This window comes from Alternaria viburni (assembly GCF_023758015.1).
Source record: "Alternaria viburni strain BMP 2772 chromosome Unknown scaffold_5, whole genome shotgun sequence".
NCBI classification, from domain to species: Eukaryota; Fungi; Ascomycota; class Dothideomycetes; order Pleosporales; family Pleosporaceae; genus Alternaria; species Alternaria viburni.
In genome coordinates, this window is record NW_026055774.1 from 15,720 (window position 1) to 42,006 (window position 26,287).

At 53.6% G+C, this 26,287-nt stretch overlaps 10 protein-coding genes across 10 annotated transcripts; 6 read left to right on the forward strand and 4 right to left on the reverse strand.

Annotated features, from left to right (window-relative positions):
* Positions 1-1,081: 1,081 nt before the first annotated feature.
* J4E79_002860 (uncharacterized protein) lies at positions 1,082-2,294 on the forward strand (the record flags this gene model as incomplete). The annotated part of the gene is made up of 3 exons (XM_049351757.1): positions 1,082-1,118; positions 1,168-1,414; positions 1,463-2,294. 3 exons carry the CDS (start codon positions 1,082-1,084, stop codon positions 2,292-2,294), a joined length of 1,116 nt encoding a protein of 371 aa, XP_049213228.1.
* Positions 2,295-3,580: 1,286 nt separating this feature from the next.
* On the forward strand, positions 3,581-3,934 carry J4E79_002861 (uncharacterized protein; the record flags this gene model as incomplete). Its single annotated transcript, XM_049351758.1, has 2 exons — positions 3,581-3,728; positions 3,780-3,934. The coding sequence occupies 2 exons, from the start codon at positions 3,581-3,583 to the stop codon at positions 3,932-3,934; spliced, it is 303 nt and encodes a 100-aa protein (XP_049213229.1).
* A 684-nt stretch (positions 3,935-4,618) lies between these two features.
* J4E79_002862 (uncharacterized protein) lies at positions 4,619-6,704 on the forward strand (the record flags this gene model as incomplete). Its single annotated transcript, XM_049351759.1, has 2 exons — positions 4,619-4,655; positions 4,774-6,704. The coding sequence occupies 2 exons, from the start codon at positions 4,619-4,621 to the stop codon at positions 6,702-6,704; spliced, it is 1,968 nt and encodes a 655-aa protein (XP_049213230.1).
* Positions 6,705-7,123: 419 nt separating this feature from the next.
* On the reverse strand, positions 7,124-8,321 carry J4E79_002863 (uncharacterized protein; the record flags this gene model as incomplete). The annotated part of the gene is made up of 5 exons (XM_049351760.1): positions 7,124-7,157; positions 7,209-7,798; positions 7,860-8,016; positions 8,064-8,199; positions 8,303-8,321. The coding sequence occupies 5 exons, from the start codon at positions 8,319-8,321 to the stop codon at positions 7,124-7,126; spliced, it is 936 nt and encodes a 311-aa protein (XP_049213231.1).
* A 351-nt stretch (positions 8,322-8,672) lies between these two features.
* Positions 8,673-11,666, forward strand: J4E79_002864 (uncharacterized protein; the record flags this gene model as incomplete). The annotated part of the gene is made up of 1 exon (XM_049351761.1): positions 8,673-11,666. One exon carries the CDS (start codon positions 8,673-8,675, stop codon positions 11,664-11,666), a length of 2,994 nt encoding a protein of 997 aa, XP_049213232.1.
* A 2,487-nt stretch (positions 11,667-14,153) lies between these two features.
* J4E79_002865 (uncharacterized protein) lies at positions 14,154-16,525 on the forward strand (the record flags this gene model as incomplete). Its single annotated transcript, XM_049351762.1, has 2 exons — positions 14,154-15,372; positions 15,426-16,525. The coding sequence occupies 2 exons, from the start codon at positions 14,154-14,156 to the stop codon at positions 16,523-16,525; spliced, it is 2,319 nt and encodes a 772-aa protein (XP_049213233.1).
* Positions 16,526-17,414: 889 nt separating this feature from the next.
* On the forward strand, positions 17,415-18,942 carry J4E79_002866 (uncharacterized protein; the record flags this gene model as incomplete). Its single annotated transcript, XM_049351763.1, has 2 exons — positions 17,415-17,516; positions 17,605-18,942. 2 exons carry the CDS (start codon positions 17,415-17,417, stop codon positions 18,940-18,942), a joined length of 1,440 nt encoding a protein of 479 aa, XP_049213234.1.
* Positions 18,943-20,466: 1,524 nt separating this feature from the next.
* Positions 20,467-21,936, reverse strand: J4E79_002867 (uncharacterized protein; the record flags this gene model as incomplete). The annotated part of the gene is made up of 1 exon (XM_049351764.1): positions 20,467-21,936. One exon carries the CDS (start codon positions 21,934-21,936, stop codon positions 20,467-20,469), a length of 1,470 nt encoding a protein of 489 aa, XP_049213235.1.
* An 873-nt stretch (positions 21,937-22,809) lies between these two features.
* On the reverse strand, positions 22,810-23,837 carry J4E79_002868 (uncharacterized protein; the record flags this gene model as incomplete). Its single annotated transcript, XM_049351765.1, has 2 exons — positions 22,810-23,496; positions 23,547-23,837. 2 exons carry the CDS (start codon positions 23,835-23,837, stop codon positions 22,810-22,812), a joined length of 978 nt encoding a protein of 325 aa, XP_049213236.1.
* A 710-nt stretch (positions 23,838-24,547) lies between these two features.
* Positions 24,548-26,206, reverse strand: J4E79_002869 (uncharacterized protein; the record flags this gene model as incomplete). The annotated part of the gene is made up of 3 exons (XM_049351766.1): positions 24,548-24,621; positions 24,671-25,553; positions 25,604-26,206. 3 exons carry the CDS (start codon positions 26,204-26,206, stop codon positions 24,548-24,550), a joined length of 1,560 nt encoding a protein of 519 aa, XP_049213237.1.
* Positions 26,207-26,287: the final 81 nt, after the last annotated feature.

A 26,287-nucleotide genomic window follows, 5' to 3' on the forward strand; every position in this document is an offset into this window, starting at 1 on the left:
TTAGTGGAGAGGCGGAAATTTGCGTTTGTCTTGGACTGCATTCACAATGAGGTGAAGGTCGTGATTACACCGCAAGAAAGTCTGAGCTCCGCACAGTACACACCTTCACTCTCGAACCGACCAAATACCGCGCGCTCATAGTGTCCCTGAACAACCAATGAGCGGGTGTTCATATGAGGAAGCGTGCAGTATTCTAACTGGCCGGGCACAAAGCAGTCGCCTTATGTACAAAGCGATTGATAGACGTGACCAAACGGTGATCATGAAAGCTGGCAAAACTACAAAGAAATCGCGTTGACACAGTGCGACGATTGAAAATACCGAAAATCGAAGTACACACTCCCAAAGTGTGTAACGATGTTCTGAAGCTCGGGTAGCTTGCATGCTGTCGCATGTCGAATGTCAGCCTTGGCTTGAGTGTATCGCAACCATGGTTCTCAGTAGCTTGCGTGATAATCTGCTCTTTTTCTCGTGCTGTCTGCCATGTTCTTCAGGGCACATTACGTCGAGGTATTGACAAAACATGGGATGAGCACCATGTATCCACGCTCTTTTTTCACTGACACTATGTTTGTTCTGCCCTACCTGCTGAGTCCAAGTATTGCAGATGCTCCGCGGCGGGCGAAGTAATCCAAGTTTCCAAGGAGAAGAAGTAAGGAATACTATAGTGATCGAAATATGGAGCAGTGGCATAAGTTAGTGTACAGACTCTGCTGATTTGGCCACAGCGTCTGATGCGTCATCGCAGTACCGTGTTTGTCGGTGGCGGCTGACCGTTCTCCCGTGGACATACTGCCGATGTAGTGTAGATGACCAGCATCGCCCGTATTTATAACCATAGACCAGGGCATGTTGCGATGGAAAGTCATAATCTGGAGTTGGGACGTCTCGCATCGCAGAGTCGAAGTTGGCAAAGAGTTGCGGTCGGCGTGCCACGTGAGACGAGGCGGAACCGACCGCCGATCTAAAGGAGCCGAGGCATACCCGCCTCCAGCTTTCGGATCGTCATTTCGCGACTCTCCAGTTCCATCACCAACTCCAACCTGCGCGTGCTACCGGCATTGCGTATCGTGTAGCCAATATGGTCCGCGAGGATATAATACAGTCGGCCGTGTCTTGTAGGTTGACACACGACACGCTGTACGCGACGATACTAACAGCCGCCAGTCCTCCAGGACCCGTCCGTTGCCAGCGCGCCCCTTGAGAAGCGCATCGCCTTCCTCCAATCCAAGAACCTCACACAAGAAGAAGTCGATGTCTCGCTCGCGCGTGCAGCCGAAGACCCCAGTTATGCTTCATCGCCTCCACCCCAGACATCCGCAGTAGCCAGCAATGCGTACAGACCACCGCCGGCAGCCCCGTATGGGAGCTATCCTCCCCAACAATACTGGCAACCGCCCCCGCCGCCCCCGGAGTAAGCATAGAGATTACCTACATCCGGTTCCGATGCTGACAGATACAGACCGCCGAAACGCGACTGGCGCGACTACTTCATCATGGCGACGGTCATGGGCGGTGTAGGATACGGCCTCTACTTCACAGCGAAACGATACGTCCTGCCCCTGATACAACCACCTACACAACCTCAACTGGAGCAAGACAAGGCTTCAGTCGACGAATCCTTCAAGCGCGCGTTCGATCTCCTCGAGCAGCTCAACACCGACACAACCGCTCTCAAGGCATCGGAAGAGGCACGGACAACACGACTGGATGACGCGCTTGGTGAGGTGGAGAGTGTTCTGACGAGCCTCAAGGAGTCGTCGAAGAGACAGGGAGACGACAACAGACGTATCGAGGATGACGTCCGCGGCTTGAGGGACTTGATTCCAAAGGCATTGGACTCTCAGAAGGAGTCCACCGACAAGAGGCTGCAGGAGCTGTCGACCGAGCTGAAGAGCCTGAAGACGTTGATTGGCAACAGAATGAGCTCTCCGGCACCACCACGCCCACAGAGCACCTCGGGCTACTACGGACAAGCGCAGTCGCAGTCGCAGACACCCAGCACAAACGGCACACCCGCTGCTTCGGCATCGACACCCCAGCCGTCCTCTACTCCTGCGTCCAGTGAGCAGACCAACGGCACGAGCGCTACCGAGACTCAGACAAATGGTAGCGCAACGTCCGCGCCCACTCCCAGCCCTGCTACCGAGAAGCCTCTCCCTGCGTACGGTAGGCCATCGCCGGGACGCGCTGCTATCCCAGCATGGCAAATGGCTGCCGCGAAGAAGACCGAGGAGGCGAAGAAGGACACGAGCGAGAGCGGAACCGCGGTCGATGCCGGCGCCAGTGCGTAGAATGATCGTCGCTGTATTATCTGAGAAACGTTGTGCATCTTTGGCGTAGTTATTCTGCTATGTATTATTTGGACAGGGACAAACTCATGGTTACGCTTTGAAAATCAAAATCTCTGTGGACTGCAATGTAACGCCTTGGAAATGCTACGTCCTATCTGCGATGATGGGTTATCCTGCAATTGGCTAGGGTTCTGCGTATGTTCACCCTGGACCTACCTAGAGCAAGACTGCGCATGCACGCAATGACAACGCCCCAGTTATCGCTAAAAGAGAATACATGTGCATCTCGAATACAATGATGTGGTTGCTCTATCGCTCGCATCCCTACCCCTAACACAGGCTAAGTCGCTTCCGGGCCAACGTGATGTCGTGACGTCGCGATGTCGCGTTTCGCGTCAATGCTCCCACCTAACGTCGACCAGCCATCTCAAAACAAACTTCCAGCCTCCAGCGTCATCGACATCGCACAGAAACCGATATCTCATGCACGATCGATCTCGCCAATCTGTAGCTCAGACAAGAGGCTCCACACTCCCCTGACGCTACGCTTGTGTTGACGTCGACTGTCACCCTCTTTCGGCTGCAGGTGCGATGTTAGCTCTGGGTCCATGGGCCATCGTGCTGTCCCTTGCATGTCGGGTGTCCAGTCCCCGTAGCTTTGTGGAGGCATGACGCAGTCTAGGGAACGTTCCGACAGACAATATTGACGTCTGCGTAGCTTCGCATAGCATCAATCGCATCGTAGAGACACCGGCGCACTGTCAGTCATTTAGAAAGAGAAGGAGTTGTGAAGGGCTGCATTGCATTCGTTGCATTGGCCCGCAGCAACACCACCGCAGTATGACGCGGCGACTCTCACGTCTGCTAGTCATTGCATCGCATGCTCCGACAAGCGCAATCAGCTCCCGCCTCTAGGAAGGGACCCGCTTCCCGGATCGCCGTATACCTATCCCCTTTCCAATGCACATCAATCCAATGCTGGTATGGCGCTTTGTGGAGGTCAGTATGGCATTCTGGACTATGCGGTCATACTTGTGATCGCGGTATGGGATCTAGATCGCGGCCCTGCCTCCCTATTGTTTCGAACACCATGTTGCATCAGAGGCTTGAGGGGACATGGCTGACACCATGACGTATCATCTCTGTTCACATCGTCTACATAAGGAGGTAATCCCATCTGCTTGGTTCTACATCAACACATCATCACATCTCAATCAACTACTCTCGTCTTCAACATCTTCACCACTACATCCACTACCCAAACCAACAACATCAATACCATCATCATGAGCTCCAGCGAGATCCCCAACGGCAACGCCATGGACAACGACTACAAGTCCCGTACCGGCCAGAACGAGATTCCCGTTCAGAACGACGAGGCGCCTGTTGAGGCGACCGAGTACACCAACGGCGGTGACTCTGACGCACAGTTGGGTACGTATTTCAACAAACATTATCGATTTGGATAATTCTAACACTAATTAGAGCGCGACGAGAAGGACGCCATCGACAAGAGCAACATCCTCGACGAGCGCACACGTGGTGCCACCAAGAAGTCTGGCACTTACACCGAGCCCGGTGATGAGGAGGGTCTTGGTGCCGCTGCCGATGGATCTGACGGTACCTCTGCTACCCGATAGAGTGTGATACCCTATGAAGAAAGAGGAAGAATTTAATAGCGTGTCTTAATCAATTTGATATCCCATTTAATCGAACCATGCTCTCATTTCTATCCGTGTGTTGTCATCCCTGTTGTCTCCCTTTGCAAAACCTGTCAATGGCCATCATTAGCACCTGACATCTTCATGTGGCATTAATTTGGCATGCACATGTCTTCCATCGTTGTCGTACGTTGAAAAATTCTGCAAGATGAGATCTGAGCATGCTATTCATTGTTCACCGTCCCTTCCCTCGATTTCTGCGCTTGCCTGTTTTGACATGTGACATGCACCGTGTTGACCCTTGCGAGCACCTTTCTTTACTATCCTCATACCCCGAAATGCCTTCTCCTGCTATACTCGTACCAACCCAAAGGAAATGTCCCCTTTCACTTTCACCACCTCATACCCAGAGTATTCCCGCATGGTCTTAGCTCAGCTGCCGTTTGCTGCGGGGTCATACGTGGATCGAAAGTCACTTGTGATCACCACCAAATTGCCTGATGGTCATAAAGGAATAACTTCGCGACATACCTGCGCTACTTCCGTGACTTGGTGTGATTGCTGCTTTCTCGGTCTACATCTGCGATTGTCGCGACGCTGTTGTGACATCACGTAACAACCCACCGCCAACGCACACGATTACCCGTCTGAGCAGGCGCAACGATGTCGGGGAGAGGAAATGCAAAGACTATCGCGAATGGTAAGTTCCTAAGTTCCGTTGAGCGAGTATGATGTAGCGATCGCTACTTCCTGAAGTAGTCACCAAGCTTGGTCGAACCCGCTTACAGCACAAGTTCTCTATACTGATCGTATCCCAGAGCGCGCAGCCCGAATTAAAGCTACCAAACAGCGGGTCTTCATCTCCGGTCTAAAGGGCGACCACACGCTCGAGACAGGCGTCGCGTACCACTACCGAGGCCACTTCATCTACGCCTATCCCGTCGGTAACCCGATCGAGCCGGTGCCCTTCTCGACCAAAAAGGGCATCAACATCGTAGGGGTCGTTACAGATCAAGCACCGCTCTACGATTCCAAGAAACCGGATCTCGTGCTTGAAAGCACTGTTGCTGCTTTGCAGAGATCTTGTGTTCACGAGTGGGAATGGCAGAAGGAGCAGGAGGAGATCAAGAAGCAAGAAACGAAGAAGGCGCTGGAGGAGGAGAAAGCTGGGGAGAAGAAGACGGAAACAAAGGTCGAGACTGAGACTGTAAAAGGCACCGCAAAGGACATTGATGCTGCTGTAACCCCCAAGGCAAGCGCGCAGGACCCGTTACCCAGTCATGCTCCTTCACGTGTCCCATCCTTCACGACACTGCTAGTACCCTCACAAGTATCTTCGAACCTCGGCTCACGACCCAACTCTCGCTCTCGACCAACACCACCTCACCGCACTTCATCTTCCTCAACCAACGTCCCACGCATCGGCACCGTCGAAGCTCCTCCCACCACCAGCGACTCTGCACAAAGCTTCTTCCCAGCAACAAGCTACACACCGCACGACCGCGGCCACTACCTCGCGTACTCCGCCCCCGGTTCCCGCAACGCCTCGGTAGACAACACACCCTTCGTCTCACGCCCCGTATCGCCAACCCACCAGCATGGTCTCAGCGTCCGCAGTGGTCAAGGCCTTACCTCACTCCGACCCATAGCGAGCACCTCACGTTTGAACCAACTTCTAGCCGCAGAAGGGATCCGGCGATCACTAAGCCCCCTCGCAGATGTTGCCGAAGCTGGAAGTGGAACTGCGCCTCACCACGCTCCACAATGGCAAGAAGAAGATATGGTCGCCAACCTCTCCGTCTCACAGGGATGGATGGATCCCTCCGATATTTCCGCTTTCGTAGAAACTGTTTCTCGTCGACCTACTCCTTCGCCATCTCGACTCTCGTCACGCTCGCACACGCCGTCTAGGTTTCGGAGTTGCAGTCCACGAGATGTTTCACCTGACGATGGTGGTGGAAGTGGTTTGTACCTCCATGGTCTAGGTCATCCGGATGTGATTCGCGAGTCGAGGGCTCAGACTAGGGAGAATAGTCCGTTTCGTGCACCTGACTATCGGTCGAAAGAGAGTGCGGGGTATTTGAGGGGGTTGGCGCAGCGGGATTATGAGACAGGTGATACGGGGTATGAGTTAAATGCTCATGCTAGACAGGAGGTTGTTGGACATCCTGCGAGCAGTGTTCAGTCATTGAGGGCGCAGACTCCCATCGGACAGGTACCTGTCGGTCTACGGGGAGGCTCAGGCCATGCGCCGTCGCAGCAGCGCGATACTACACCCGCATTCACCTTTCCGCCGGCCCGTGCACCAGATACATCTTCTTTCCCCGCGTTCATCGACCCTGTTCCATCTCCCAGTTACATCGTCCAGGCCGAGAAGAAACCTATAAACACCGGTCGACCACGTGCCGCTTCAAAAGCGCTGAACGAAGCTTACAACGCCGCGAACCCATCTTCAACACCTCGACCTATCTTCTCGTTCCCCTCGCCTGACGAGCAGACGGAAGGCAACGACACTGGTGTCAATACCGATCGTGTTGCCGATACTGAGAACGCAGTCTTCACCGCCCGTTGTCCAATCCACTCTGAGTCGTGCAACGGCCAGGATGTAGTGCATACATACATAACAGAGCGTGCACGAAACGGCGCCGGGTTCAAGGATTTGTTTCCGACGATCGAGTGTGAGGATGGCAGGGTGATGGTGGATTGGGCGAGGATGAAGGATGAGGAGATGGAGAAGCTGAGGGCGTGAGGGAAGTTGACTCCGGAGTTGAGTCGACTCAAGACGGGTACGTTGAAGTGGCGAGGGAACGGGATGATGTGGTAATGGAATGGAACACATGTGGAAGGGAAAACACATTGTACGATACATACACAGACACACAAGCGAGATGAAAACTGGATAAGTAGCAGGTCATGTACCGACTTCAATTCAGTATAGAAATACAGCAAAGAAACAGACACCGACAACATGAGGAGACAAAGAACAACCGTTGTGATACCGACCCAAAGAGACGGCCTGCTGAAACTTTTCCTTCCTCATAAACACGACGCTCTCCTGGGTATCTCTACTGTTTCAACAATACACTCCCCTGTGACACCCCGCTAACGCCTCGATACGGACTGACTAGATTGTTCGGTAACGCATGTTGCTTTCCGTGTGAGGCGAGTTTACTCGTCGGCTGCGACAGCCTTCTTGCGGCCCCTATACGCAATTAGTCATGAACATACTGGTGTCTCGTTCGATGAAACGTACCTCTTCTGGGGGACCTTCTTAGGCGCGGGAGCTTCCTCCTCGACGTCACTGCCGGGCTCAGGCTCGACCTTGGCGGCTGCGGCCTTCTTGCCTCGGGCTTTCTTGGGCGCGGGAGCGTCCTCAGCCATATCCTCGTCCTCATCTACCGGCTCTTGCTTGGGCGCAGCCTTCTTGCCGCGGGCCTTCTTGGGGGCAGGGGCCTCGTCCTCGCTGTCGTTGTACTTGGGAGCGTTCTTGGTCCTGCCACTGGCACGAGCCTTCTTGGCCGGAGGAGCGGCCTCTTCCTCGCCGCCGTCTTCTTCCTCAGCGACCTCTTTCTTGGCTGGCCGACCACGCTTCTTCGGGGCGGGAGCTGGCGCATCCTCCCCCTCTTCATCCTTGACCTTCTTGGCTTTGGGGCCGCGCTTCTTCGGGGCTGGCGCAGGCGCGTCCTCCTCGTCTTCGTCTTTGACGGCGTTCTTCTTGCCCTTGGCCGCGGGCTTCTTCTTAGGTTTCTCGTCCGCGTCATCGCCGTCCTCGTCGTCAGCCTTCTTGGCTTTCTTCGCTCGAGGCTTCTTAGCGCCGGGCCGGTTATATTCAACATCCTCAGGCTGATGATGATGTCAGTAAAGCAGTCTGAGTATTTTGTAGATATTGTATGAAGATACTTACATGCGTGCAGTCTGCATCTGGAATATGGCCGTTCTCCAGCGCAAACTTGACCGACTCCTGGAACTCTGCAGGCAACTCGTCGTAGCCGTCGACCATGTCAGTGTCACCTCCGGACACCTCGATCAGGTTCTCGATCTGCTTGGGGGTAACGCATCCCCTGGGCACATTAGCAACTATTTTAACACAGACCACATAAATACTTACCAATGGCGGTATTGCCAGCTGACATGCTCATGGATGGTGACCTGAACCGCAAAGCGGAACTGGCCCTTTGTGATCTTTGAGCCAGCTTCTTTGCATTCCTTGACTTGACAGCCAGCGCGGTTGTTAGGGGAGACCTCTAATGCATGGTTAGTCTAGTCCGGAGTTGCGTAAAACAGTATATCTTTCATGAGATAGGTAGATGGTTGGCTGCATAGGACTTGGGTTCATTCAGTACTTACCGACGCGATAGACACCCATAGTCGCGGTATGTCAGTGTGCTGTGTCGTTGGCAGAGGTAGAGCTACAATAATTTGCGAACACGCGCGAAAGCGATCTCTTATGTATACAAACGTGTTAGGCTGCGACGGTCAATGTGTCCAGTCTTGGTTCAACTGCGGGAAATGTCGCGAAATGTTTGCGCGGGTCGACGCGTGAGGTCACTGGGAGGCGCTAGTGGCAGGCAGCCTGGAGCTCGGGCGCTGATCCCTGTCCGTCACTTTAGCGCGTCTCGGATCTGGAGAGTGCAGTTCGTCATGATCCCAGTCAGAAAAAGTCAAGACATGCCGCTGGCACGAGCATTCACCCTCACCCCTCGCCCGCCACCCCTCAATGAGCGCTGCGCATACATGTTTTCGCAGCGCCCTCTCACAGGCTTTCCGTCCGAACCCTCGTGGAATCGCTGCCCCCTGTTCTGTCGCCGCCTTCCTCGTTCCCGCCCTCGGTAGACGCTCCAAGCGCACCTTCACATCTGGGAAACGCCGCCCCGCAGACGCCCAGTCACAAACCCAGCTTTCGACGCAAGATGGAGAAGATGTGATTGTCCCAGTATATCCGCCCAAGCCCAAGGAACGCATCCACTCATGCATACCCTACCCACCTCGAGAGGTCCGTGATGATGTCAACACATGGCTCGCTGCCATTGAGCCATTCCTCCCGACCTACCTGCGGCAAGAGACCGATGGGAAACCAGAGAAGCCGATAACGTCACTCGACCTCGCCCTTTTCATCAACAAGGCCCAGGATGCCTCTGTGGACATTCTGAGCCACCTTGGTTTGGAGGCGGGGAAATGGCCAACGGTCATCTGGATGGTCAGGAAGCTCACCGAGGACGGGAAACGCTCGAACGACCTCACTGAAAACCTCGAGGAGTATGCAAACGCTGTCTTGCAAGGAGAAGAGCACCGGTCTATCAAAGAGCTAACTGAAAGTCCTATGCGCCTCCAACGAACCTTTCCCAATCGCAAGCTGCAGCGTACCCTAGACGCTGTAACTTCCGCTCCAGAGTCGATTCGATATCCGCATGTTCCTATTAAGCGAGCCCTTGGACAGCTGTGGAGGAGCCTAGGGCACATGATATTGTCAGCTGCGGAGCAAGACCGTGGCGGGCAGGAGACTGTCATGCCGCGTGTCTTGGAGATGATTGCATACCTGCACCATCTCGGTTTCATGCCTGACTCAGTCTACACATATCGAAATCCTCTGGACAAGCATGCACTTCAACAACCTCCGACCCTTCACATGCTTTCGACCAAGATCTTGACAGCCCTGTCTGACGCCACCTGGAATGCTCACGAAGCTTCCGTCAAGACTGCCAAGGATCGCGCAAATGCCCACTACTTCCTCGGCCATGAGATACCTGGGTCCCGCTACAAGGTTCAGGTCACAGAGGTGGCTCCGGAGCTATGGCTAGAGCTTTGTTTGTGGTCATGTTTACACGGGGGTTGGACACTCGATGGTGCTTACATCCTGGAGAAAATGGCAGCCAAGGAAGGGGACCACAGCTGGGCGCTTATCAGCTGGAGGGAGATCATGGAAGCAGAGCAACAGAAAACACCAGCACCACCGAGTCCGTGGAACTTGGTTCCGATGAGCGGGAATGCTTTGCCACGTGCAGAAGACCGCGCCCGAACCCGAAGAACTATAAGCAGCGAAGTCGTTACGGCTTTTGTCGATGGGCTTGTCAACCATATGCGACTGGGAGTCGGAGCTCGTGGTGCTACACCAGAGAGCCTAGTCGCTTCTATCAAGACCTTGAAGGACTTCTTAGACAGGAACAACCTAAGTCTCGGTTCCTCAGCTTGGGATTCCATCATGGTCCGGCTCATCGAGTCCGGCGGCTTCGTACCAGAGAAGCGACCTGAGCTGCTCTTGCGCATCTTCGAGCTGGCTCCAGGGTTCGGCACTGAGATAGGCGCTGCCAACGCATCTGCTTCTTCAAGTACCGAAGTACCCTACTTTTTTGAGCCAACCACTATTCCACTCAGCATGTTGCATCGGGCCATGCGTGCTTTCATCAATAACGGTGACATCCAGGGAGCATTGACAACATTGTCCATGCTTCAACGGCATACCGATGACAACAAACAAAAGTCTGTACAGGAGTTCTTCGAAATTCTTCGAAATAGTCCGCAGCTACGACAAGACGAACCGTTCACAAGCCATCTTCCGCCGGTTGAGTTCCCAGCTTTCGAGAACAAGATTCCTATACCTCTCCTCGCGCGCTTGCTGGATCTGGTTACCGAGTCGAAGATGTATGACGTGGGCCGTTGGCTGCTGTTTTCTGATGATCTGGATGGTCCCCTTATCGGTCGCGAGTTGCACAGTCATCGCAGCATGTCCGCATCCGTTGTTCGCTTTGGCACAATGGCTGGAGAGAACGATCTCGTCTTGGACGTTATCAAAAGCGCTGGAACTTGGAACGAGAAGCATCAGCAGCAGCGTATGCCGGCTGAAATCTTGATAGCCTTGTTATGTTCTCAGATCAAGCTTCAGAACTGGGATACCATCAGAGGCATGCAAAAGTATGTGGAAGAGGCATCTACGTTCAGGCCGCGACCTATCATCATCTCAAGCTTTGCTGCAGAACTTCTTCGAACCTCAAATGGTCCTCACGAAGCAAAGACACGTGCTCAGGATTGCTTTACTGCACTGCTCTTTGCATGGGAACAGATGATACTCAGCAACATCCGCGAGGAACTGTACTGCACACTGTCCATACTGTCAACTGTAGATGATGAGTGGAAAGATTACTGCGCGCGGTTCCTTTCATTCTCATCCCGTCAAGCGGTCAATCTTTCCACAGATGACTTCAACCGCGTACTAAGCGGTGTGCTTGACGGATACGGCAGTGCCAAGGGCAAAGAGATCGTCGAGATATGGTGTCACCAGTCACGCGAAGTTTTCTCGCCCTACAGAGCGCCTGGTGGATTACCCACAATGCCACAATATCGCGTCACCAAGAGCAAAGAATACGAAGATCGACCAGAAGACATCGAGATTGTCCAGGATGGTGGCGCCACGCTCATCCTACAGGGGCGAATCCACCCTAACCGACAGACGATCTGGGCCATCATTCGGAAGGTCCAAAACGAGGTGGAGCTCGAGGAAGGACGTGGCAAGGGGTTATCAGAGGCCACGCGTGCAGAACTGCACGATACGCTTAAGTGGGCTGCGCAGATGCTCTACAATCTGGGCTTTGATCACGAAGATATCATTCGTGGTCTAGGCAATCTCGCACCGCTTGCCAAGCTTGAGGCTCCTGCCTCGCCTAGAGATATCTTCAACATCGAAGGCGCCGAGCCGACACTGGGAGAAAACACGTGAGCTGTTTACTGCCGCATTGACCAATCGCAACTGCACCGTAACCGGCTCACTTGTCCTTCCGGGGACAGAGAGCAACTAAACGTTTGAAGTCCGCTATTTCGGCCACTTGCATATAGCCTACCGGACTCTAGTACATACAAACATTTGCGTAATACTACCTCGAAGAAGAATGGGCCCGAAGATGATGACATCTAAAAGTATGGGGACCCCTTGTCGACTTTACCCCGTTGAAGAAAGTGAAGATATGTTGCGCGTGATCCAGATTTTCCGTCCAGAAACCCTGAGTGTGTTCGTCGCTTCTAGGCTCCACCGGTACTCCACCCTGTACCAAGCAAAGCCATGTCAACGGCGGCTCGGCCAGACCGACCTTTGGGCATCTGCTGGTTTGACCGACAACGTTGCAGTCAACAACCCAACAAAAGGAAATGTTGTCTTTTGATAACGGGCCTCTCTGCATCTACGAAAATCGACTAGATGGTGTGCAGCTGCAATAGCTAGCCTCCGGGGTATACTTGGGTGGTTAGACCAATGAAAAACCTGCTTTGCATGTATGTACTCCGTATGTAGGCGTCCGCGGGCCAATAAGGAGCGCCCGACAGCCAACAGAAGTATATGCACATATGACATGTTGAAGATCGTGCAGTAAGCTCGAGAAAGAAAGTCTAGGGTGGGTGGGGGACACGGCGGGGAGGAGGTGTGGAGGCGGTGGAAGTCTCTTCTCTCCATGTCTTCTGTATTCGGGCGTAAGCTCACAGTAGAACTTGGGCGTACCCAAGTATGTACATGAAGTTTGGCATATTATGTAATGGTCGTAATTGTTGTCGGCCGCAACAACACGGCGCAGTTTTGACACCTTCAAAGTTCGGATATACGTGGACGCCTGCCAACAAAATACTTACTCTTCAGGTACATGTGCGGACGCCCAATAGCCAATGAAGAGCATATGCACATGTGACTTGTCGAAGATCTGGGTATTGAATCCTAGCTCCGGGCTCGAAGAAACTCGACCCAACCGGAACGCAGTGGATCGGCCCACCAATGCACCCCGAGCAAGGTAAAGCTCAGCCTCACAAAAAAAAGTTGACGCAAAAGTTAACGCAAGGTGTCCAAAACAAACAAAGCGGTTCAGCGGAGAACGCTCCATAGTCCTTGCACGGAAGAGGAAGATCAGAGGAAGGCCTGGAGGTAATTAATTCACATGTGCGATACACAGACGAGTGTCTCAGGGACAGACACCTGCATTGTGACAAGCAGGAGCGGCCCGCAAGTTGCTGTACCTTTACTGTTTGAGGCGCCGGCTACGTTTGCACCTCTTCACCGCTTCTTTGCCAGCGGGCGCCAACGTCAATACCAGCCCAGTGCGTATCGATATGGGTGCATCTGGAGGGGCACAATGCCGGGCGACGTCAAGCGTACTCCAGTTTTGGCAGATCACGATCGCATCGCGAGGTCGGGGTCGCGTAGGCGCAAATTTCGAGTTGATGGGTTTGCTAGGGCGGATATTAAAGATGACGATGTAAGGAGAAGACGGGCAGCGGTAATCTACTCTCTGCGTCGTGCTGTTCGTCGCAGCATGTGCAAACCCGGGGCCTGCGTCTTACAGCCAACCAATAGGCTGAAGCCGTTACCGTGTATTAGCCCCGTGTTGCCTCATCGCTGCACGCACTGCGCACGTCCAAGTTAGTTTCAGTGGGGTTAGTTCGGCGAGAAACCAAAATTTCCTGGTGAGGGGCACGCGACAGGCGTTGGAGGACTGCGCTGGAGAGGCGATTGAAGAAGAAATTACGAGATACGTTGCGCTAGGTGTATAGAGCACCATGTCTTTGGCTGACTTGCATGTCGCATCGGGGCTGTTCATTGGTGCTGGATATGGAGTCATCGCTGCGCGCAAGGAACTAGACGCTCGGACTGCGATTCTACGCTAGTGCCGAACTAAAATTTATCAACATATTCTCTCACTCGCCCGCATTCTCTCTCCACACCAGCCCAAAGACGTTCAAGTCACACAGAAACATACCAGAAACACACAATAACCACATCCATACCCCTAACATCGTCGAGACAATGCCGCAGGCACTCGCTGAGCTCTAAACTCCTGGTGCAGCCCGCCCATGGGCTGCATCAGCCCGACAGCTCACGGAATTTCAACCTCTACGACGATACCAATACTACGACTGCGTGCAGTATTCCCTGCGCAATCTCGTCTCAACCAATTGGCAATCGTCTGGCCTGCGCCGCAAAACACCATCATTGTCATTACTACTTGCTCAACGCTTGAAGATCGACGAAACACCAAGGGCTCAGCATAGTTCGCCAGCCCTCCCCCTCAGTACACCAAAGATCCAGCCGACGAACGCTATCACCCCTCACGATTCCATATTCCGACCGTCCACTCACTCCGACACCACCCCGACTTGTAACCATCACCCGCGACCCTTCACCACGCCTCCATCACTACAAAGACGAACTTCAAAGACATAGCCGACCATGGCTCACCACACGCATGCTCGGTCGCCTACTCTCGGTGGACATAACAATCAAGACCGCAAACTCGTACACGAGACCACTACAAACACCAACGGCAGTGACCAGCGCTCTGCCTCGCCAGACACAGTCGTAGGCAGCACACCCCGTACTCAAGGACGCGGCGGTGACCAGTCGGCTACCGAAGGTGCCGCGGAAGAAGACGACGAAGAAGACAGTAGCACTGCCAAAGACATCGAGCTCGACGACGAGACGGATGCGGATGTACCGGCCATGCCCTACAGCTATCGTAGGGGAGGCAAGGGCAAGGGAAAGCGCCCCTCTATCCGCGTCGAGCCTGCAGATGACGACGAGTCTCACGCCGAAGACGATGAGAACGAGACAGTGCTCATGCCCAACAAGCACCCGGTCAACCAGCTACTAATGAGTAACAAGAAGCGCACCTTTAGCAATCTCTCAAGCACATCAGTGCTGTTTGGTGACGATTCCACAGACCAAGAGTCGTTTCCCCGCCGCAAGCTGGCTAGGAAACTAAGCGCCGCCTCTAGCATAACGCTGTTAACCTACAAAGAGGACGACGAACCCCAAGTAAGCTATGAAAACGCTATTGAGAGCGACGATGAAGACTACAGCGGCGTCAATCTCGTTCCCGACGATGACGAGTCCGACATGGAGATGATGGAGCAACAAGAAGAGAGCTACATCCTCCAAGAAGAGCAACAAGCTACTACCCTTCTCAATGAGTATCGTGATGCTCGACGACTCAGTCTTGAGAGTTGTTTGAGCGACAACATCTTCGATGTCACTGTCCCATTAGACGATACGTTCATGGCAAGTCTTCCCGACTACGGGTTCACTCCTTTCTTCGAGCCAGATGCTCTCCCTGCATCCCCTGTTCCTATGGCCAAGAGAAAGTTCTCAGACGGCTCAGCCAAGCGCGTCCGCTTTGACGATGACGTTCAAGTATCAGATAGCTCCAGTTCGGAATCTTCAGAACTCGACAGCAGTGTCTTTCCTGATCTCTTCATGGATCAAGATAAGATCCCTCCTAGTTTGCATCAACTTCTTGAGATGGACTACGATGATGACAACGGAGACATGGCATCTCCGCAGTCCGACGCCTCGTTCTGGGACTTCGAGCAGGGCGAGTCGCGCATCACTCAAGTCGACAACTCGGAAGAATCCGATGGCGAGTCATCTGGCGAATCCAGTGGCTATGAGTGTATGGTAGTGCCCTATAATTGCTTTTACTCAATGACTAACGTTTCTCATCAGCTGACATTGGTGACACCACTGACGAAGAAGTCTTTGGTACCGACATACTACCGCGCACTCCTAAGCACTCTGTTCTACAGCGACCGGCCTCAGCACCTGGCTCACGTGCTGCAACACCCAAGCCGTTTCAACGAAGCTCTCGTCCGATTGGCCGCCAAATTCCGCCGACTCGCGGCGTCTTCATCCACGACGAGTCTGACCAAGCCATTGCTGTCACTAACAGGTCGACCAAGGCTGTTGCATTCTACCGTCCACGCACGGTACTGATTCCGTGGATTCCTATGACCGATTACCAGAGTAGTACGAGCGGTACTGTCAACAACAGTCCTCGGAACTCCATTGCTCAACTCAACGCCTCCGACAGCGAGAACAGCAATGAAGTCTTCAACAACAATCTCAACACCGATATCATGCTTACTGGCATATTTGGGTCTGCTTCGGGCAACGACTTTGCTTTTGGAAACGAAAGCATTGGTCCCCCGGAGGCATTCTATCCCTTCGTAAGCATTTCTTCCAACGGTAACATGGGCCTCGTTGACGAAGATGAGGAGGGTTCTTCGAGTGATGAATACGATGAGGACCTCAACCTCGCCGACTTTTTGGAGATTGACACCGACGATACCGATGGAGATGAGTTCGACGATGAGTTCGACTTTACTGATGTGCCGGCTACACCGGCAAGCTCTAGCATGCCACATCATGGCTCCACTCCAGCGGCACCTTCCTCTGTCACGCCCAACGCACGCGCACGGGCTACATCAGACCTCATGCTTCAGCACTTCGACCGTGGCGTCGTTACTGCTTTCCGCAGCAACCAGAACCGTTACCGCGATGTTGCTTCACTACCATCGGATCCTGCAGCGCGCGCCTCCGTTTCCCGCCCGGTTCGATCTGGCAAGTCCGCTGAGGCTCTGATAACTCCTCTACGAAAGCGCACCCGGTCAAACAGAGTCGCCAAATCGCCTTTGAAGAACGCCACGACTATGAACCGCAGCTCACCCCTCTCCGGTGTCACCAAGGCTACATCGCGGTTACAAAAGTCGGTCATGGGCTCTCCCACCAAACCCCATGGACCTCCTAAGATGGGTAAATTCTCTTGAGTGTGTCCCCACTCCACAACCCGACGTGCGGAAGATCGGAAGATGGAACGACGAGTATCTGGATGGAAGCATCAGTAGTCTTCCACGGGGATGTACCGACGACTTTACGATACCCACGACCTTTTGTCTTCTAGCTGTTTCAGCAGCTATGTTGTTATTACGCACGTTACATGCACTTGCATATTTCTCAAAAGTCCTTGGATCTTTGTTAGACGGTCCCGGATAAAAGTTGAGCGAGGTGCCTGGCCTTAGAGCGGAACTTTCCATGCGGCAACGCGACGGCATCGTCCGGCTAGTGCAGCCTTATTTGCGTCTTCACGAATTTCCTTTGTTTGGTCGGAGCGTTTTGGTTAAGTACACTGTGTTTTTACATCGATTTTCGCTGTTCGTCTTGTTGCTTCCTTCAAATGAGCCGAAGGTTTTCTGGGATGATACCACGTGTTTTGCGAGTACGATCTGTATGGGTTCTGCTTCCTCTGGCGTTTGGGTTCACGGTTTGGCAGACTGTTGACCTAATGGCGTTGAGGTCGATAGATGGCTCACAGTCACATCGCATTCGGATCTCTTATGTATTTGGATTTGAATCGGACGGATGTATCGTGTAGGATTATCGGCATGGCAAGGGTAGTTTCTTGCTTAATCGAAATGTGTTCATCAACTTCATCGTGAACAAGCATGTGATCTGCAACGATATTTGATGTGCCTCTAGATCTTCAAGCGACTCCCGGCTCCGTTACAGGTTCATCCTTCTGTTCCTGCATATGATGGCGCAATCATGGCGGGACGTCAGGATGCTGGCTGGGATGCTTAGCGTGGTGCGCCGTCTGTGCGCACCCTACGTCACACCCCGGCCCAGCTCCTCCCGCATGTGAAGATCGACGCGCTCGACATGCCAACACCAAGCCATGTAGCCAGCCGTGCCCACAAGACTGCGATGGAGAAACTCAAGGATGACTTTCGCGAGGATAGGTCACTTCTTCAGATCGCAACTGTAAGACACCTCCGCCACGAGCCGCGCCATCGCGTTCTCCTGCAGGGAGTCCTGCACACATCCCACACGCATGCTCACCAGTACGTAGGACGCCATCCTTCTCCCCCTCCGCATAGCGACGTCGCCAGCTCTACTGCGAACCTATCTCCGCACGGTCCTCCTCTTCATCACCTCGACCATCCTCTTCGCCTTCGCAGTCGTCGCATACTCGTCCTTCTACTACAACTACATACCCGTGCGCGGCATCGCCGTACCCGTATACCTGCAATTCGACCACGGCCCGATAATACCCTACGCGAACGCGCAATCAAATGGCGTACCGACTGGCAAGCCTGCTAAATGGCCGTATGGCCTCGCCAACATACCCGGCTTGGTGGACCGCCAGAAGTACGACGTCGTCGTGGAGATGGAAGTACCGCGCAGCGATACAAACCTGAAAGCGGGGAACTGGATGGTGGGATTGGAGTTCCGGGGTCCTACAACAATCGGCCAGGGTGTCAAACATCTACTGGGCTGGGATGAGGAATGGAGTGTCGAAGACCACAGTCAAGGCGGTGCACCTGGTGCCACGGCGGAGAAGGTCGTCACAGAAGGTGCTACGAGTGAAACGCCTACCGTACTAGCCAGAAGTCGGAGACCAGTGCTTCTTACGTACCGAAGCCGGATACTCGAGATCATCTACAGGCTCATGCGGCTGCCACTGTATCTTATCGGCTGGCACACAGAGTCCGAGCATATCGAGATCAGCATGATGGAATCCGTCATGTTCGAACCGGGATACCGCAACATACCGTCTTCGCTTCGCTTGGAAATACGATCGAAACTCCCCCTCGAAGTCTACCGCGCCAGCGTACGCATCAGCGCCAGATTAGAAGGGTTCCGCTGGCTGATGTACCGATACTGGCTCACCAGCGCCATAGTCGGCATTCTCACATTTTGGGGCATGGAAATGGCTGTCCTGCTCTTCACATGGGCTGTTTTCACCTTACTATTCAGCAGTTCCAGTTCCGATCCCCAATCCCAAGACGATGCGCACAAAGGGATCATCAAGAAAGAAGAAGGTGACCCCTTCCCCAAACTCGAACACGGAGACAACACAGAACCAGGCACGCCGTACAGCGACACGAGTCGTACTTTCCCCACACTCCCTTCCCAACAACCGCTCTCGTATAGCTCGCCCAGTCCGAAAGAAGAAGGGGGAGAGCTTAGGCTGGAAGATATTCCTACGAGAGAGGAGCAAGAGGCTGATGATGAAGAGGATGATGATTTCATCTTGGAAGAGCCGGTGCCGAGGGGTGTGGAGAGGGAGGGCGTGTTTACGGATTCGGGGATTGGGACGAGTTTGGAGAGTAGTGTTGAGAGGGGTTTGGCGAGACGGAGGAGTGGGAGGGGGAGTGGTGGTGGGAAGGAAAGGGAGGGGGGTTAGTTGCCGATGGGGGGTAATGGTAATGGTAGCGGTAGTGGGAGGAGGCTTAGCAGGGTGAGGAGGTGTGGGGCTTGTGAGGCAAAGGGTGTGAAGAAGGTGCGGTAAGGGAGTGTGCGTGCTGTGGTAGGGTTGTGTTGTAGGTGATATATCCATTCCTCTATATTCATGCTATCTCTGTCTCCTGGGTACCTCCCACTATTACCCATCATTCTGCGTCAATACCCTCCTTCTCAGTCTCTCCTCCCTCTCCATCGCCTAGATCCGCTCCTCATGGCACACACAGCCTCTCTCAAACGTCCTTATATACCGGTACAGTTCCCTCGGGACACATTGGCATCTATAATCACAACCCGTTAGTCCATATCTCCATACTAAAGGGGAAAAGAAAACAACTTACATATATATTATCATTACAATAACTCGCACACCATTGAGGCATTGGAGCTCCCTGTGCCCATTTGTACCATAACGGGTCGCAGATGTTGCTGCATGTGTAGATGGAGCAGTAAGGTGTTGGGATACGAAGTTTGGGTGGCGGTTGTACTCGAGCCACGTCCTTGCGTTGATTTGGGATGTGACTGGAATTTGGGGGTGAGGTGCCGATGGCGCAGAGGGGGAGCTTTGAGTATGTGTTAGTATTTTCTTCTTCGTTGTGTCTTGGTGAAGGCAACTTACGTCTTTGTCCCCCTCGTAGAGCGCATCACACATATCAGGACTAGAGATACATGCGGCTTTGCAGTTTACAAGCGAACACGGTGTGCCGGATATGCTGCTGTGCTGTTCAGCTTGCGAAGCCAGTGGGCGGGCGGTGACGGTGAGGAGGGTGAGGAAGATGGTGGAGATTGTGAGCTTCATCTTGGTGGTGGTTGTGTGGTTGGTGGGTTGGTGAGGGTTTGTTGAAGTTTCTTTGGAAAAGTTGGAAGTTGGTCAAGTTAGTCGAGTTCAGAGTGTTTAGTGTGGAAGGAAGAGAGAGGGATGCGCAGGTTTATATAATTCCTCACAGTTCAAGACCAAATTTCCATGCTCATAAACCCAATGGAGTATTGTGCCGCTTACCTAGATACCTTTGGTTGAGTGAGTGAGCGTCCTAGATCTTGCCATTACTCAGCACAAGAAGTTGTATAAATGTTCGTTCTATTGGTCGCGTTCAATGATAGACGCTTTCAGTGTGGTTGGAGAAAAGGGCGTGTGCTTAGGAACCCCGGTTCAGGTACCCGAACCAAACTTGGACCATAGTGACGAACAACAACAACTACGACAGAGCCATCGAGCAGAGGGGGAAATATCGAGAACCCTTGGTTCATGGACCTAGAAACAAGACTATTGCAGTGGAATACACACGGGAAGTGTTGCTGTTGCAAATTGGAAGGTTGAGAGCTACATCCTGGCAGTGGGCGACGCAATTTCTTCGTTGAACTCGATGTAGGATTCCGGCTAGAGAATCTGACATATTACCAAAAGAAACACTATATACAAAACCATCACATCCAAAACCAACTGTCTATCACAGTCCCAACCATCAGCCTAAAGCATCGGTCTCTCACTCGCCGGATCCTGCCCCTTCGCAAACTTCCTCTCAATCCTCTCCTTCCCCTTCTGCATATACCCCTCCACCTCCTCAAACTGAATCTCCGTCAACCCCGTCTTAACATCCATCTCACTCCTCTCAACCGTCTTCGCCTTGATAAACACGCCATTACTTTCCATCTTCTTCCCTTCAACAACCTCCTTGCAGAATTTAGCATACTCGCTAAAATGCACAGCACTACTCGGAACACTCTCGAGCAACATGGCGAAACAATGCGGCATAGCTTCGAAGTCGCGCCACACGACTGTTACACCTTGAGTGACGCAGCGTTGTGCCATGACGGCATCTTCATCTCTGAGCATTTCTTCGCCGACGGAGAAGAATAGTGGGGGGCTTTTGCTCCAGTCTTTTGCGATGAGAGGGGAGACGAGGGGATGCATCAGCGCACTTGCTTCGGCGTAGAAATCTGCGCGTGGGGGATCCGCCGGCCATACGCCTTCGTCTCTGGGGAATTCTCTTGCGTCGGTTGAGCTGGGTGGGGGGAGGTAGTCGTATGTTACTGCGCCCTCGATAGAAGGTAGACTACGCGTGATATCCAGCCAAGGAGATGCGAGGGCGACACCAGCCGGAAGAGGGATGTCTACTAGCTTGCCGTGGAAATTGACGGTTGGGGTTTGGCCAGAGGGTGTGCTGCGGTGGATCTGAAGGAGGAGTTGGAGGAGCGCGGTGCAGCATGTGCCGCCTGCTGAGTCGCCTCCGAAGACGATTTCGCTGGCGGGGACGGGATCGTGGAAGGAGCCTGGGGGCGGGTGCAGCAGGGAGAGGTATGCTGTGAAGCAATCTAGTAAGGCGGACGGGAAGGGACCTTGCGGTGAGAGGCGGTATCGCACGGAGAAGACGCGACCGCCTGTTTCTTTCGCTAGGCGACCTGTTAAAGGCCGTGATGTCGCTGGGTCGAGGAGGTACATCGCACCGCCGTGGAAATAAAGGAGTGTGACTTTGCTCGTCGTTTCTTTCATGAGATTCTCGTATTTATCTTTTTCGCTCATGTCGGCAGGTTCGGGTTCATCGTCCTTTGTGGAGGCGCGGTAGCCGTCCCATTCTGCTTCTAGAGGACGCTGCTCAGGCTTCGTCCATTGCTCTCCTCCGGTGCTCATGTCGTCGATGGCTTTGAACATTATTTGTCGGATGTCGTCTTCTGGTGGTACGTCTAGTTTGACTTTGCTGACCCATATTTTGCCTTTGACACCTGGGTCTTTGCAGGTTAGACGCTGCAGCTTTGAGATGGGCGTTGGTGTTGAGTTGGGGCCCATCATGTCGCGGAGCATGTTGACTGTGATTTCCGTCTTCAGATCCCATTTTGAGCTTGTCGGTGACATGGACAGAGAGTGCCATAGTGCTGTTTTCAATAGGAACGGAGTTTTGGGAAGCAGAAGCTTGAGCAAGGCTGAAGGCGAAGCGTCCATGTTGGTGTTGTTCCGCGGAGGCGTTGACTCAGGTCTTCGGTCTCGATGACTGTGAACGTGATCGGAAATCACACTTTTACTGGTTTGGAGTTTGGAAAATTGGATTTTCGAGGTTTCCCAAGCTATACTCAAGGTTAAAGGAGAGAAGGAAGTCACTTTAGTGGCAAAGAGGCAGTCTTGACGTCGCGCTACTAGACCAACGCGGCATATAACGATGCCTCGGCACGAGTCATGATCTCATGCACGATATACGGTCTATACGCCCACGTGGGGGAATCTACGAAGACCCGCAAGCCGCAGCGATTGACGCTACCTGTCCTTCCAGAAGATCAATCTTTGTTTATGTCTTTGGTACGATAAGATGTTTATTGCATGTATCGAAGACGAGACCTTCACTACCACCTCCTCCTTCTCCCCCACCCACCCGGACTCAATCGTTGGCGGTAGTGCAAATGCTCAATCACATGCCGCAGCGTCTACACAGAGTCTTCAATCTTTGATCCATCATTAAGATAACACGTCGCGTTATTGTCTAATCATCAATAGTATTCAAGTACTATGCGCATACCTAGGTAGTAATAATGTGTTATGCGGGTTAGTGGTATCTTCCCATGTCGCCTTGTACCAACCAAACGCCTAATACCTCAATTCCCTAAACAGACGATACTGTAAGCCATATCCTTCTTCTTCGTCCCAAAGCGTGGTTCGTGTCCATGGCAATCCATTCGCCAAGGAGCCAGCAGTCTCGTCGTCGATCATCGAATCACGACGAGAGCGTTGAGCTTCTGGGCCTGGCGATGGTGGTTTCCGATAATGGATCTTGAAGCCGGCGCGCTTGGCCAGACTGATGATATTCCGTCCTTAAAGTGTCTTCTAGCCATCCAATTCACCCTCTTCACTGCCCCTCTCTGTCGCGTTGCCATCGCCCGTGCCGTTGGCAGGAGGTTGGCTTTGGCTTGTCGCTTGTACGCCTTCCATACCGTCGGGCGTGTCCCCAAAGTCGATGCCGTCCTCTGGTGTCCGAAGCCCTGCGTACATGGACGGTTCTCCATCTTTGTCTGGCGACTTCTCGTACAAATCCGCCATGAGGTTGCATGCTCTCCGGATGTCGCGCAACTGGACATGTTGTATCTCCCACCATGGCTTTCCGTCGTCATCCCCTAGCTCTACCTCCGCCATACGCGCGCCGGCGTACAGCGATGCTGCGGCGATCGCTCGCGACGTGAACAATAGGCACATCTGTGTGGACGTCGAGTCGGAGAGGAAGGCCCAGGCTGAGTTGCGCAGCTTCTTGTTATGCTCGACTCCGTAGTACTTCATCATGTCGTACATGGTCTTGTATGGTGATTCCACGTTAAGGTCGAAGCACAAGGCCTCCAGTAGGACGTCTTCGCTGTACAGGATTGTATCGCGCCACTTCCAAAAGTCTTTTGTCTGCTCGTCGACGAGCTTGTTGGGATCCTTGAGCGCGACCCGGACGCATGAAACAACGAGTTCCTTCATCTTGCGACAGTTTTCTTCGACTTTCGTCGCGAGGAATAACGCGGTTGCGGCGATTTGCTGGTAAAGTTAGACGCGTTTCCATCGCATTTATCCGGAGGAAGACTTACATAGTGGTGGAGTGGCTTATACCCCGGCCGTGGCTTCAAACTCATTCGCATCAGATAGCGATTGAAGAAGACGGCCGCTGTACTAAGCGTGGTTTGTGGTAACTTGAGCATCATGCCCACCTGCAATATGAACCCGACGCCCTTCCGCCGTAGTGTGCGCTCCTCCTCAGCGGGCATCCCGTCGCATATCGACGGCGCCAGTAGCAGTTCTTCTTCGGTGAAAATCCACTGCATCTCGGCTTCGATGACGGCCGGCGGTGGCGGTCTGGGGGGCTCACGCTGCGGCGCCATCGCGCTGCTGGCGGTCGATACCATCACCGAGGGTTGTAGCACTAGAGGTTGTGTTTCGATGCGCGATAGTGGTGGTACAGATGGCGCGCAAAGGATATGTTCCGATCCGGTATGGCGTCCCCGTCGTCGCTGATGGATATGTTAGACGACAGTTGCAGAGCGCAGTGAGGAGTTTTCAAGTGGCGTGAGGATTTGCGTGTGGGCGGGTGAATAGTGAAAGGCGACAATAGCAGCGGTATTGTTCGTCAAGGCGCAGCCATTGAAGCTTGAGAGCTGCAAGGGCCAACGGCTCTCTTCCGCGGCGAGTGCAGGGATCACTTCCGTTAACCTCCACCACCCCAACGCCGAAGGCTAGCAGCACCACAGTCGGCGACCCCAGAGCCGCGTCGTTCCTGAAAGCTTGTATACTGTCAGATAGTCTGGGCATGAAACGGATTGAGCATGTTTCAAGCAAGAGAGACTCAAACGCCGTTTCGAACTGTCAAGTCGCACATGAAACTACTATCAAATGTCAACTGTGAGAGATCTATTGTACCTCGTCCTCTGTGAGAGAACGCCTTGACCGTTCCCAGTCGTGCCATGTTGATTTTAGGTACAATTAATATTACATAGGTGAGTCAACATAAGATAGAGATAGTTTGACCGCAACCCCAGAGGTCTATATCCGACCCGCCATACGCGCCGTGCAATGCTGGAAGTGTGCATCTTGCTCAAGATGAGTAGAACGCTTCGAATGTGTAGATAATACCGAAAACGAGGAAGGCAATCGCTCCACCAAGCGTGACTATCATGAGTTAGCATTACGTCAAGAAATAGGAGTTGGACATGCTTACCATTGCGCATGCTGATCTTTCCAGCAATGGCGCGGCCGCCGATGACTGCACCTGCAGTACACAGTCCGTGGCCAACTACAGCGCCGGCAGTGACATACCAGTAGTCAGACCCAGCAGCCATAGCAACAGTCGCAATTTGACTGCGATCACCCCACTCTCCGAGGAAAGTCATAACAAATGTCTGTACCCACGCAGGGCTAAGGAGGAGGGAGAATAGGTTGTTCACAGCGCCCAAAGTGCCGCTCATGGAGCCTCCGCGCGGCGAGGGCATTCGGTCCGGGGAGCTGGAAGGGCTGCGGGCGGGGGCAGGTAGTCGCGAGTTGGATCGGGAGCGTCGCACACCACGACCAGACTCGAGGGCATAGGGAGAGATGGAGGACTTCCGGCGGTTTTGGTGTCGGGCAAGCTGTTCCTTCTCTTCAAGTTCCTGCTCGACTTCAGCCATTTCCTCGCCCACGCCATCGTCTGGGCTCATAGCGAGACCCTCTCTTATAAGGTTGACACCGAATACAAGGAAAAGAGCAGCCGCAGCGAAGTGTGTGAAGCGTTCCGAGAGGAGCGCGGGGACGGCGTGGCCCATGACAGCAGAAAGAATTGTCATGACGACCAGAGCGGAGTAGGCGGCAGAGAAGACGAGGAGTCGAGGGTGTCGCATAGCCATGAGCGCCGCAACGAGGAATGTTTTGTCACCAATTTCCGAGACGATAATCATGGTGAAAGCGAGAATGAAGGAATGGAAAGGTTGCACGGCGCCGGCGTCGGCATCGTCGAGTGTCGAAGAGGGTGTCTTGGGTGGTGAAGTGTCTAGGGGATCTTTGGTAGAGACGGAGCCTGGAACAGGAAGAGGGTTGTCGTGCAGAGAGTCGGGAAGGTCGGTGGGTTTCTGTAGTCTGGTTAATACTGAATCAATGGCACGGAAGAGCCACGGCTCACCTCAAGTCCGCCAGCACCAAGCACACGAGTGGTGCTTGCAGTCTCTACAGCGTCTCCGCTCAATTGCTTCTGGTCAGCAGGATGGGCAGGAGCCTCCTTTGGTGACTCGGGAACCTGTTCCATCTTCTCCCCTGTCTTCTCCTCGTGGGCCAGTCGCTCCTTGTCCTTTGCCGACACTCCTCCCTCGGTGCCTGTGCTGCCAGTGGCCGGTTTCCGTGCCGGGTCCTGCATGACGCTCTTGTCGCCATCCTTGACGTCGTCTACAAGCACAGTCTCGGTAGAAGCGCCAGGCTTCTTGGCCGCCCCGAGATCTTCTACAACGTTGGGAGCTTTCTTCCCTTTGTATTTTGGGTCGTCGTCCACGTATGGCCCGGCGTGTGGCTTGCCGTCTAGCCCATCGACAGGCGCATCTTTGGTTCCTTTTGGGACCGCCGTCGGGGCAAGTGAGGCATCAGGCGAGTAGGTGGCTTGGGTGTAGGCTGGCACAACGGCCCGCGCGACGGGCTTGTCGTCTGATGTGTCTGTGGCAATGGATGTGGCGAGAACTCGTAAAGCGGGCAGGAGGAGAAGCAAAGTGTGCGGCCGTGGCTGTCGTAACCTCATGATGAATGCGATTCGAAGGGAAGCAGGGGTGCGGTGCGGCGAAGGCAAGAAACGTCAGCGGTAAAGGGAAGCGCCCAGAAA